Raw genomic sequence first — 13,896 nt, 5'->3', positions numbered from 1 at the left:
ATTTTTACTTGAACCAAGAAAGTTTACAAGTGCAGGCATTGCCCTACAGAAAGTAGATTTTCAGAAACAGGGGCCTGTCTAGTCCAGTCTGGGTTTGAGGACACACAGTCTAGTTGCTGCTGTCCTGACATTTTACATATTTAGCTCTCAGAATGAAATCCAAACCTGAAAGTCATACCTGATGTTATATTATGTTAGTGCACAAGAGATTCCTGGTATGAGAAAGGGACATCAGTGTGAAGCATAGCGCTAGCCTAGTGGTTAAAGTTCTCACTCTGGTGTAACTGGCTAAAAGCTGACAACTCCTAGTAGTAAGGGCTCTAATTAACAATTTATTCAGCAGTGCTTTATCTTGGGCATTTCTTTCAAAGGCTGTTGATTTTACATTCTCCTCTCTGCTGTGCTCTGTTCACTTCGGTACTGGAGTGGGAGATCTACTCAGTCTAAAATACAGTGGAAACTGAGGATTTCTTAGACCAATAATCATGTCTCAGTCTCCTGTCTTCTGAGTGTTTTCTCTCAACACTACGCTTTGAATAAGGACAGGTTGGTATTGCCACCACATCACCAAGCCAGATCTTCAAAAGAAAAAGGAGTTGCAACTGTGTTTTGCAAGAGGCTCTGTCCTGCTGGTGTCTCTTAGGGCTATGTGTGCTATCAAATCAAGTCCCTTCAGAAACTGAAGGCGCCCCTCAATCTAATTTGCAGAGTGCTGCTTGGACAGGTTTGGTTCTGGTGCAGTTCTACATTGGAGCACAACAGGGAGCTGTGAGCAATGTTGTGTCTAGGTCAAAACAAAAATGCCTGCGGAGCAAGTTAGATGCTTCCAGATTGTGTTTTTTTTATTTGGGGCAGGGAAAGTTGGAGAGGGGGTAAAAAGGTTTGAACTTAGATCCTCAAGAACGGCCCAAATCCTGATTGTTAGGTCCCCCCCTTTGGATCTAGGACACAATGAAAATTCACAACACAGATTTTTCACAAGGTATCGTTATTCATGCTCACCAAACAAAGGATCATAACAGAGAGCAAGTGGTATCACTCACAAGACTTGTGAAACTATTACAGTCATGGTGACCATCCTGAAATGTTCTCCAGAAACTGAAGATTCAGCAGATTTGAGGACAGGTCATCAATATATTTAAAAAACCTCCATTACTATGTCAGATAATGAAGAGCAGGATATTAATGCAAATCTCTAAGAACTTCTGATAGCAAACCCATTTTTTCGTTGATGTGTACTGCATATACAGTTGCATTTTATTAGGAAAGAAGTAGAGCTTTTTTAACAGAGTAGATAAATACTGTGAGTTGGTTTTGTCTCTCAGGGTAAAAGTAGCACTATGTAAGAAATTGTTGTGAGACAGGATTTTTTTTTTTTCTACTGCGAAGTAATATTTTCAAGAGAGGATACCTGTTCTTGCAGCTAAATATTTTGCTTTAAAACTAAGAGATATTCTCAAGTGTTGTCTTGTTTTGCCTTTTGTTTTTATGGAGACAGAAAAATGTTTTTTTGCAGTTTGGGTTTTCATTTATGTACAGTGTCTATATTTTTAATTGTCTTCGGCTATGATATTTTTTCAAAGGATGAAGTTGAGAAAAAGGAAACAGAGGTGAATGAAGAAACTGCAGTGACTCCTAGCACTGACAGTACGGTAAACCAAATAAGGAAAGGCGTCCAGGTGACTACATCCAGCTACAGTCAAGGAAAAATGGGGACAAGACCCACTGAAGCTAAAACAAATAGATACTTAACAAGAGAAGAAGAATTGCATGGTAAGGATGATGTTTTCAAAGCAGTTTATTACCCTACTTCTCCACCTCTTGCTGAAATTTCTGAAGAAGAGGAAGATCCTTTTTTGGAATCCAAAAGAGTTACTGGAATTCCTCCTCAACTCATTGACTCCACCAAAGGCATAGAAGAAGAATACATATACCTTTCTTCAGGCACTGAACCAACAAGAATAACCACTACTGGCCATAGCGAGGAAGATTTCTTATTGACTCCTTTTAAACCTAACCAGGAATCTGATGACTTTTGGAGTACAGTTGTTACCACTTCTTCAGTACAGCTGGTTACAGAGGAGAGCTCCCAAGAGCTTCCTTCAGGAAGCCCAGATATAAGCATGCATGATGTTCTTTCCCAAGGCTCCATTAAGTATGCTTCAGAAGGTGTAGCACCCTCAACCTCTGATGAGTCTCCAAAGCATACTTCTTCCACTGATGGAAATGTATGGTTTCATAATGCTACGGATCAGACAGCTCAATCTGTTGATACATCGCACAGGAAGCAATTGTCTCAGACCATTTACACAGACGGTTATGTAGGGGGATTAAAGCCAGCTACAGTGCCCTATTCCAGCAGCCCAGTGATTTCACAAGACACTTCACATGCGGATTTAGAATTGCCACATTATTCTACCTTTGCTTTCTCCTCTGCTGAATTATCACCTCACTCTATCCCTTCAAGCTCTGGAGAATATGGTTCTGCTTCTGCTGCCAGTGAGGTACTCTCTCAGACAACTCAACCAGTCTATAATGGTGAGATACCTCTTCAACCTTCCTACAGTAGTGAAGTGTTTCCTCTAGTCACCCCTTTATTGTTTGACTCTCAGATGCTCGACACTACCCCTGCTACATCAGATAGTGATGTGACCTTGCATGCTACACCTGTATTTCCCAGTGTTGATGTGTCATTTGAACCCACCCTGTCTTCCTATGATGATGTACCTTTGCTTACATTTTCCTCTGCTTCCTCCAGTAGTAAAATGTTTCACCGTTTGTATACAGTTTCTCAAATGTTTCCACAAAGTGCTACTCCAGCTGTTGCAAGTGATAAGGTGTCCCTGCATGCTTCTTTGACATTGGCAGAGGGTGATGCATTAATACAGCCAAGCGTTGCTCAATATGCTGATGTGATGTCACATCAGACTACTCATGCTGCTTCAGAGACACTGATATTTGGTCATAATAGAACTCATATGTTTTCTCAAGTTGAACCATCCAGCAGTGATTTAAATATGCATGTACTATCTACAGTGTCTGAACTTCCTTATGCTTTGTCTAGTAATGTGGGCTCCCTCCAAAGCTTTACTGTTTCCTATGACTCTACAGAATTTGTGCACGATTCTGTTGACGTATTCCGTCAAGATCCTTTATTTAGCAGCTATAACAATGTACTGGTGCATAAACCTTCTTCTGTAATATCACAAGCTGATACTTTGCTGCAGCCTACACGCTCTCTATCTAGTGATATGGATTGGTCTGAAGCATACTCTGGTAGTGAGTCCCTTTTGCCTGATACAGATACTTTGATGGTACTTAACGTTTCTTCCTCTGATTCTGTAGATGAAATTACGTATGAATCATCTGGGTTTGATGATGTTAATAAGATACTTCAAAAAGGTGATGTTATAGATGGAGATGAGAGAGAACTGCACATTTCCTCTTCTTTAAGTGAAATGGCTTCCAATGCTGAAAGTAAAGTGATACCTGAACTTTTTATACCTGTTTCTAGTATTGATGTAATTAAGCAGAATCCATCTCTGCAAGAAAGCCTACTTCCTGTTTCTAGCACAAAGGGAATCCTTCCAGTCTCTCTTGCTTTTCCCACTACTAAGATATTTGATCATGGTATTAGTAAACTCACAGAAAACCATCTTTCCGTTCAGCCTTTGCATGTTACAACTCCAGCCTTTGATGACACTTTGCTTAAACCTATGCTTAGTGCAAGCTCAGATCAAGCTCTCTCTGCCCCTGCTTATAGCAAAACGTTATCCTCAACTCAGCCATACTTTTATGAGACCTCAGCTACATTAAATAATGAAGCATTACTGCAATCCTCCTTACAATCTTCTGTCGATGGCACTCTGCTTAACACAGCTGCAGTTGTGCCTAGTGAGCCAATATTGGCTGAAAGCTCCAGGGTTCATAAAGATAGTTCTACATTTGACCAAATATTGCATCAAATGGAACCAGGTTCTGCTACAACTGAAACCATGCTGCATTCTACGTCTGCACCTTCCGTTGACAACATGATCTCCAACACTTTTAGTAAGCCCACAGCACCACTTCAAGGTTTACCTGTTTCTCATGCAAGTGAGGAGTATGTTTCATCCAGTGTGCTTAACAGTGAAGATGTTCAGAAGGTTATGCCTTCATTGTACAGTAGCAATTTTTCATTCCAGCTGACCAGTTTAGAAAACACAAATGCCTCCCCCCCACAAGCAGTGAATGCTGTAACAACTCCCTTCCTAACAGGTGATAAGTTATCACATGTAGCTACTCCTGCAGACAGCCATATCTCTTCAAGTGTTGAAAGAAGTGAGGCTGCCAGTGTCTCTTCAAGTTCTACACTTGGTTTTGATCCTGTCAGTGTGCCTGCAGTTGTTTCTGGTTCTGGCGTGTCCATTCATCACACTCTTCCTTTACCAAATGTACGTATTTCTGTTACGGCTGTTCCTCCCAAAAGTGAGATCCCTGTAACTTTGAGTAGGTTGCTGGTTCCTTCCAGAGAATCCTCTGGTTTGTCTCCTAGTATAATGTCCAGTACTGATTTGTGGCCTCCTGTAGCTGAGGATGACTACGATGAATATGACGATGGCTTCCCTGTAAGTAACTGTATCTCATGCACTTCCCATAGAGAAGCTCAGGATGTGGTAGCTGAGGAACAAGATACAGAGGTAAACGATAACAAGGATCAGAGTAACTTAATTATAAGCTCACATTCTAAGAAACCTGAAGAAGACAAAATTTCAGCTGCTGCATCAGACAGTGAGATGAACCGTGCCACGGACAGGCATAATTATACATCCATACCAACTTTGACAGCAAGCATGATGCCTAAGAAGCACAACGACTCAACAGTTTTGGAGAACCATATTGAGACTGCTAGCGTCCCTTTGCAAAACACGTCAGAGTCTAAGTCTTGGGCTGTTTTTACAAGTGATGAAGAAAGTGGTTCTGGTCAAGGTACCTCAGATAGCCTTAATGATAATGAAACTTCAACAGATTTCAGTTTTCCTGATCTTAATGAGAGAGACACTGAAGGGGCAGTTGACGCAGGCAACTCAGAATTAACTCCTGGATCATCACAGTCATCAGCCTCATCTGTTATTAGTGATCACCCATCAGTATTCAACATCTCTGAGGCAGGTTAGTTATGGATAAGTCTAATGAATAGCATGGAAAGCTGTGAGAGGATACTTTTGTGCCATAGAGAATAAGAAGTTTATCTACATATAATAAAAGGAGAACATAACAGTGCCACTGGGTGTAATTAAAGAAGCACTGGGGAACAGGGGGTGCATGCTGACCTGTCTGTCTTGTGAATGCTACTTCTGGCTACTTAAAACTGCACCTGAAATATTCTTCAGTAAGAAGATTCATACTCTGCTTTTGGATAGATGTGTACTGTCAGCAGAAGTTGGGTGGCGCTCAATCTGAAACCAGAATTTGTTTTAATGTTACCTGTTTCATTTTAGTTTTAAAGGTTTAAGAGAGACCTAAGTTCTCTGTACAAAGACAAGTGCTGCCTTTATGGAAATACAGCAGAGGAAACCATGCCCCTGAGTTTCTGGTTTTTAACTTACAGCAGCACGTTTTCTCCTTGTGTTTTGTTTTGTTTTCTAAGATGTATTGGGCAAGGAAGTAGATGCTTCAGTTTGATTCTGATTTATCCTACTCATAAAAACAGCCATTTTCTTTCTGACCCTGTATGCCACCTTCAGATTTCAGTGAAATGCAGATTTTTTTGTGCCAGATTTGAATATTTCCAAAATACTTGGGGCCAGATTCTCCTGTACATATTTCTATTTAGTGCTGCTTTCCTATTTAGTTCTCTTAAAGTCACCAGCAGTATTTGTGATCTGTGATTCCAAGGATAAGGTCAGAAAGCGAAACTGAACCTCACATGGATAAAAAGCTGATAAATATAAAACATTCTTGTGTATTGAAAAATGCTTTATGGAAAACACAAAGTATTCAGACACATAATTTCCATTGTCTCCTGTTAGAGTATTGAAAATCCAAGAGTAAAGTCAGAAATTATCTATGATGTTTGGAAAAAAAGCGCAAAACAGAACACAGAACAATGTTAAACTGGTATTTTAGAAAATTAACTGAACTTCAATTAAGTACTCACGGCATCTGTAGAGGGCAGTATCATTCAACTAAACCCACTAAAGAATGGCATTCAGAGAGCATGGGAAATTTTCGGGCCAGTCCTACAAATGCGCAGTTAAATCACATGAGGTTGTATTACTCATGTACATTAGAGTTATATTTTCATATTAGAATACTAATATGAAAAAGTGGCAAATTTACACTCTGTGTAGCTGGGCCCAGTAGAATGTGAAACATGGAAAACAAAAAATCAAAACCATACTGAAATTAGTAGGAGTTCTAAGAAGGTAGGTGTTGTAAAATTTATCAATAAGTGAGTTAGTTCAGTAAGTAAGTAGTTACCTCATTATGCAAAATACATATTTCTTTAAAAATCAGAAAAAATAGCATCAATATTTCACAACCTATGGTACTAATGTGAGTGAGTGTTACCATTAGAGATTTATAGTTTACATATGGGTGTCATTTTAATTGTTATCGACAGTAAAAAGGATTATATGAGACTGGAGTAGTAGTGCAGCAGACTTAGAGTTTCTCTTGTAGGTGTTATTGAAAGACACTATACAGTATCATTTCATGTACATTATTTTATCCAATAAATGATGCCAAATACTGTCTTTTAATAAACTGAAAATACAATGTGAGCATGTCTAACATGGTCTCCTGTAAATCAGACATCTTCATTTAATTCAATTATAAAGAAATTATAAAAAAAATCCACAAAAAAAACTCGCAGCAGAGAACTCACTTTACATTACAGAGAATTCACCAGAAACTGATTAAGTGTCTTCTTGTTGTGATCATTACAGAAAAATTGTCATTTAAACTTTTCTCAGTTTTTGTAGTTGCTGATGCATATTTATGCTGGCTCTTAACGAAGGCTTTCTCCATAAGACCTCTATGGCTACCTAAATCTTTCATCTTCAGCTGAAAAACTGTAAGAGAAATTAATATAAAGAAATATACAAAGGATGCAAATACATCAATTATTAGGGAACAAAGATTCTATAGATGAGACTGCCTTTTCAGCTGCCATCATTGGAGTAATGGCCAAGTGGACAAGAAAATCTCCATTACAGGTGAAGCCTGCTCTTCAATTCCCTGTAGAAGGAATTCTAATAGGACTTGGTCATGCAGGTTGAAGGAACCTTGTCATCACACAGATATGAGCTGGGTTTTTTGTTGTGAATTAATCCAGAGTTGGATAAGCAAGTATGAATGCTTCAAAGGGATCATATTCTGATCTCTAATGTGTACACCTGGTTTCTGCTGGAATCGGTAGGAAATACTCATTTTAGCCTACTCACCAGAAACTTGGCAACAGTTTTTTCAGAAGCAACTTGTGCCTGCGATCACTTTGCCCACTGAGCTACATGACTTAAAGAGTAGTGATTGATTTGGGTATTAGAGTACTTAGAACTAAAAGCAAGAAGATGTTTGATCTCGATGTCTGATCAGAGCCTAGATGTTTTTGCATATAAAGCCCTGAAAACCTCTAAACTCAAGAAAATGGAAGCAAGCAAAGAGCTGCCTGGAAATCTACTGTGTGAAGCTGTTTGGGTTTTGACATCCTATTTAAAACATGTGATTTGTTGTCCTTTTTTTTTTTTTTTTTTTCCCCAGATACAACTCCATTCCCTCCTCCCTTTTGTCTGAAAGATTTTAGTTCATTAGAATTGGTCCCTTGAAATTCTGATGGAGTGCAGCTGATTTCTAAACAGCAAAATCCTGTTCCCATACAGAACATTCATTGAATTAGGGTTGTTCACAAAAGCAAGAAACAGTCTTAGAAAATCTAGCAGTTCCATTCTAACAAGTGCAAAAGTGCTTGTTTCTGTGCTTTAACCAATGTAATGGTCAGAGGTCACAGTAAACTGCACAGATTTAAAAGAATCAGTAATTTTTTGTCAAAATCACAGCTCCAAAATACTTAAGGTATGACAAAAATTAAAAATACAGGGTTGGTCTCGTTCACTGTTGTGTTCCCTTATTCAATGAGATTGTAAAAGATTGGTTTAATCTTCCTACAGATTCCTATGTCCAAATATTTCTGTCACCCAGCATTACAAGGCTGACAGAAATGTGAAATCTAGACATTATTTAATAATAATTTGGTCACCTGTAAATACAGAGGTAGGAAATTTAATTCTGGCTCCAGTATACTTGGGTGAGGAAGTACTACAATTGAATTCAAAGGCAGCAGGATATGTCTACAAGGCCAGGTACAGGATGGGCAATGAGTACTAGAACACAGAAGGCTTAACTGCAATGTGGCAAGCACACAGGGAGTATTGTAAGAAAATTTTCTATTAAGCCATTAACCAGAGAAGTGATTTGCATTATGTGAGTGACAGTTCAATATCAAAGTGTTCTTTACACATTCCAATATTATATATTAAGATTCTTTAACTCAGTTGGCTTTCAGCTAATAAACAGGTGAAATTAAAAACTTTGTTCTCCTATATTTTAACAACAATCTGCTATTCTTTAAAAGAGAAGTCTCCACTGCTGGAAGGCTGAGTCACATAAGCTTCAACACTTTGCTTTACCTTCTATCTGCTTTTTTCTGTAAGCTGGTTTGCAAATTTATGTACTTTCTGCAGTACATAGTAAAACATAGAGGTAAGTGGTATTAAGTAGGCTTGTTATAAGACACATTCACTCATGTTGTGCATTCCACAGAATTTAAACATGGACTGTTTCAATTTTCTCTGACTGCAGAGGCAAGTAATATTAGCCATGAGTCTCGTATCGGTCTAGCTGAGAGTCTGGAATCAGAGAAGAAGACAGTTATACCCCTTGTGGTCGTATCAGCCCTGACTTTTATCTGTCTAGTGATTCTTGTGGGTATTCTCATATACTGGAGGTAAGTGGTTTTTTGGTTGTTTGGGTTTTTTTCAGTTCTAAAGAGCTCTGATTTGAAAAATGTGATTGACACTGCTGCTCCTGGTTTACAGGAGGGAGACTGGATCTTGTCTCTTAGCGTGATACAAAGCTGACAAAATAAGGTGTTCTGTGTCCAAAATGCTCAACTACAATTTTTTGTTTGTTTTTTTTTGTTTCAGAGGATTGAAACATTGCAAATAGCTTATTTCCAGTTGAGAGGTTTCACTAAACAGTTAGTTTGATTATTAATGCTTAGAAGCCAAGTGACATAACAGAACACTGGGAAGAATGGGAGGGAGAAGAAAAATAATAGTATGGCACAGATTAGTTTCCTATCTTTCCAGTACTTTAACAGTTAAAAAAAAGGTAGTTGACAATTTGAATGAGCATCTATAGCCCTCAACGAGACTGTGTGACTACGTTCTTCATGCAGTAGGACTGTAGGAGTGTGCTGTACCTGACATTGTATGCAAGACAGAAATTGGGTAGTTTAATGATACTGTAATAGTGTAAATGCTACTGAGTAGCTCTTACAGTAGTCACGATGTTCTGTGACTGAAAAGTTGCTCTACTTTGTGATTCTGCCACCCCAAAATTCGCCTTTCAAACCATTAAGCAGGTAACTAAATATGCGTTTCATGTGCATGCACATGCTGAGGTTCTCTAATGGGCGTGTTTTTCTGTGAGTCAACAAATATATAAGCCAGGAAAAAATAGGCTAAAGAGAAGTGATAGGTGTAAGAAGTCATGATAAATAACTAGTGAGGGCAAAAGAAAATATCTATACTGTGAAATAAAACAGACCAGCTGGCATGGCACAAATCTCTAGAGCTGAAGTCTTTTCCCTCACAGTGGGGAAAAACAGTGGCTGCATTCGCATCACTAGCTGGAGATGGTCTCTATGCTGTGCTAACCCCAAACTGCGTCTCTATGCTGTGCTAACCCCAAACCGTGTCAAGTGTTACGTGATATAATGCAAGTTGGCCTGAGCTAAAAGCATACCTGGAATCTAGTTAGTATGTGGCAGTGCTCAAGCCTTTGGCTGTTTTTCATTGGTTCTAGATAAAGCCAGAGAATCTTCCTAGGAACATGTTTGCCTAAGTTCTCACAGGACTTTAAAAACCCATGCACAACCCTATCACTTTCTCAAGTGTGCAGGCTGCAAGGGAGGAAACAGTAGTGGATCAGAATGGGGCAACACGTTGAAAAAAATTCTGCCATAGAGATTCTTGCTGTGTTGTGATTGCCAGGAACCTAATGCTGTTACTGCTTCTGCAGTTCTAACATGTAAACTAGTACCAGGGAACAGGACCTTGTTCTTCCAGGAGCTGTATGAACAAGCGGGAAGGCAGTCCCAAACATCTTCCACAGCTTCTTTCTCCTTTTTTTTTTTTCTTTGTCCCTGCTCAATCCTGCTTAATCTAAATTGTATAAAAGTTGTGAAGAGCCAGGAACTAGACCTGGACCACCCTTCCCAAGCTGCTCACTACTATATTATCTAGGACATAACATTATGGTTGTGCATACTGACTTTTCCGCTAATCTCCTGACACCGGTTTCCTACCAGCCCAGCAGGAAGTGCCCCACATGGGGACAGAATACATCCTGTCCCTGAACAGACTAGACTTAAGAAATTGACTTTGAGCTTCCTTTGTTCCGGGCAAGTGTGCTTGTGAGTCAGACAGCCCTAGGCATGATTAAAGACACTTTTGAGCAATGAATTTTCAGCACGATTTCTTCTTTCGAAATAGGTAGTTAATTGCTGTAAGTATTACACAACTCATTTTTTACTATATGTCTAGCTGGATAATTACAATGTCCATCACAGGATTTCCAGCTAACCACTTTCATATTGAGAACCTTTTCCTGTCTTTCTTGTTATGCAACATGAACATTCATATTCATCTTCCCAGTGTTTCATCCCTGATGCTAAATAGTATTTGAAATCTATTTACTAAAGAGCAGCATCCATTTTAAGACCCAGATTGTACAGTGCAGTTTTAGTAATCCTACAAGTTACAAGCTTGTTTCTTTGCCGAATAACATTGTGTTCATTTTGTATTCTTTCTCTGGGAATGAACAATTCTTTAACACAGGTCTTTTCAAAATAAAACAGAAATCCCGTTAGCAGTAATATCTTCTTGACTTGAATTTAATCTTTTCTGTATTTCTGGTGTACTACAAAATAAAAAATGGAGCTCTTTTATTGTTAATCCTCAAGAAAATTCTCTTGGCATTATAACACCAGTAACATGTTTTTTGTTTCAGAGGAATCATACATAAACAGTATGTATTCTGGGTAGAACTTCATGGCCCCCTTTCAAAGGTGCCAAGACCCTCACTTTTTTTTAGAGCTTGGGAAAAATCAGAACATTACACCACTAAGCAGTTTTTTATTGAGTCTGGAAAACATTAGCATAAAGCCTGTAAGAATGTTTATGGTTAGATTTACTTTATTTTGAAATACGTGATGTAAGCTGTCAATGAGTTGGGTGTTTTTGTTTGTTTGTTTGGAGATTTTTTATGTGAGCCAACTAGTTTCGGTTATTAAAGTTCACAGAAAGTTTAGGTTTGCAAGAAGTAACTCTGCATTCCTTTGGCAAGAGTTCTCAAAAAATTATATTGGTGTACCCTAGCCAGGTATTTGAGTGGATAGTGCTTTGAGTTGTTTCTACTATTAGCTCCTAATTTGATATGCAAAAAGTGTGTTTAATATGCAAAAGGTGTGTTATTTGGTTTAAAACCCATGTAACTACCAAGAGTGACAAATTCCAGTCTCTCAAGGTTAAAAAAAAAGACAAAATTATTTTGTTCTTCACTTAAATGACTTATACCAGAAAAATAATTCTGTACCATCTGTTGTTTGGGTTTTGGTGGGTTTTTTGTACATGAAATTGTTAATCAGCGGTTGAGGAAATTCCCCAATCTCTTTGCTATCTCATTAGGCGCAATTTCAATCTTTCTGTGATAAAATATTCATTTCTCTGACAGGGTTGAAAACTTTTAATGGCAATATTGTCTAAAGGTTGTCTAATTGCCAGTAGGAAAATACACAATTTTGAGCTACTGTAGTTCTGTGTTTATAATTCAGTTTTCAAGCAATGTCATTTTCCTTTCATTTCTTCAGCATGATTAAGATTACAGTGGTATAAGTAAGGAGATTCTTTTGCCTGTTTAATGGCCTTGTTGTCCCGATAGATGTTTTTTTATTACAGCTTTAGAGAGAATTTTCTGTCCAAATCTCGAGTCTATCCATCTCTCTCAGTATCTATGTGCTTGAATGATTCCTTGCAGCATAGATGCAGCAGGGATATTTGAATCTCCTTCCCCTGCTCTTTAAATTTCTGGATGGCTTCAATTAACTGTATTTGTTAAGGTGACTGAAACTGAAGTTTCTCTCTGCTGACATATAACACACTGAGAATCACACGTTTTATAATGTTTTGTTTTGGAACAGTTTATAGAAGTCGCCAATGAAAATAAACCTGATTAAATGATGTATAGGAAGAAATGTCAGGCTGTTTGTGTAGATCACTTGTTATAATGGCTATTGCGAGAAGAGCTTGGAAAATAGTAAAATAGTAACAGTTGTTAGTGAGATTTGTACCATTCAGGAACCTTTTTCCACAAGGATATGTGAATGTCAGTAAAAGACTAGCTCTAATAATGTGAATAGAAAACTGCTAATGGAGTTCCAGCTCCATTTGCATCTAGAGACATACTGAACATCAGCTGGCTGTCATGAAGCCTCCTAGAAGTTATGTGACAGCAGTGCTTCAGAAATGACCAACTCAGGGACAGACAACACCCTGAGTAGTCATTTAATTTTTAACTATCCTCTACCACCCTTTATCTTTGAAACAGAGCTGTCAGAGAATGTTCATATTTTTGTCCATAATTTCAACCGATGCCTTGAGTCCTGTGTTAGGTTTATGGGAACAGAGCTGAGAACCCTCTCTAAGGATAGCACATGCTAAAACACACTAAAAACAGACTTAAATTTACAAAGGCTACACTCATCGCTCCATGAAGGAAATACTTCTTAACTACGTGACATCGAATTATAAATAAAAGTGTTAACAATATTTGGAAATTTAAATTTCAGTTAACAGGCATTCTAAAATTAATTGGAATAATTTAAAAAATGAGTAATTGGAATCACTGGCTCCATTGAGGATTGATTTAAAGAACTTTTGCATCCACTGGATCTCTAATGATCAGAGTCGTTTAAAAATAAATTCTAGTAAGTGTTCGCAACTACCTATTGGCCTCCTGTGAGCAGAAAAGACCCTGAAATCTTCTGAAAACAGACAGAAATAATCATGCATCTAAGACCATTCTGGGCAAACAGTGAATGCGCAAACCCATCCTGTCAGAGAAGCCTCTGACATCTGAGGTTCAGCTCCCTTCTTCAACCAGTGTGAGTGGTGAACACCCTGCACCATGCTGTGCTGCCTGCCTCCATGACAATTCCAGTCCACCTCTTAGCAGTCCCTGCCCCAGAGGAGAAATATGCAGCACATATCCTCATCCAAGGTCCAAGAGCCTGCACACCAGAAAAACAATGTCCTCTGCAGTCTGAGGTGTAATCTTGTCCCAAGTAGTTCACATTTAAGTATGCATTCAGATCTAGTATCTCTCCTGTTAAACCAAAGAGCTGCTGCTGCATGCCTTCCTGTACAGATACAGACACTATAATTAATTCAGTGGCTTAGCACTATCTTCATATATAAAGTGTGTGTTTGAAGAAGTGCAGTGTCTAAATTACAAATTACAGTTTTAGGTTGAAGATCTAAATGCTGTGATGAAAGGTGTAAATTAAATAATCAGGTTAACATTGAGTGATGGGACCTTTGTCTGGAAGTTTGAAATAGTCATCACTTTTTTCAT

General features: G+C 38.4%; 1 protein-coding gene across 7 annotated transcripts in view; it reads left to right on the top strand.

Moving 5' to 3' along the window:
• The window catches only part of PTPRZ1 (protein tyrosine phosphatase receptor type Z1), a 141,922-nt gene that overhangs the window by 100,497 nt on the left and 27,529 nt on the right, over nucleotides 1-13,896 (top strand). For 6 of the 7 annotated variants that reach the window (XM_061372981.1, XM_061372983.1, XM_061372984.1 and 3 more), the window contains exons 12-13: nucleotides 1,584-5,151; nucleotides 8,842-8,986. In XM_061372981.1, coding sequence (XP_061228965.1) covers nucleotides 1,584-5,151; nucleotides 8,842-8,986 — 3,713 coding nt within the window. The remainder of the gene's footprint in view (nucleotides 1-1,583; nucleotides 5,152-8,841; nucleotides 8,987-13,896) is intronic. The other variant, XM_061372988.1, reaches the window with a different exon arrangement.

The sequence above is a fragment of the Neopsephotus bourkii genome, unplaced genomic scaffold, assembly GCF_033783945.1.
Source record: "Neopsephotus bourkii isolate Nb327-2 ecotype Australia unplaced genomic scaffold, CSIRO-AGI_Nbou_v1 NB_1624, whole genome shotgun sequence".
Taxonomy (NCBI): domain Eukaryota; kingdom Metazoa; phylum Chordata; class Aves; order Psittaciformes; family Psittacidae; genus Neopsephotus; species Neopsephotus bourkii.
The sequence above is the reverse complement of the archived record's forward strand: the minus strand, read 5'-3'. Positions and strand labels throughout refer to the sequence as shown.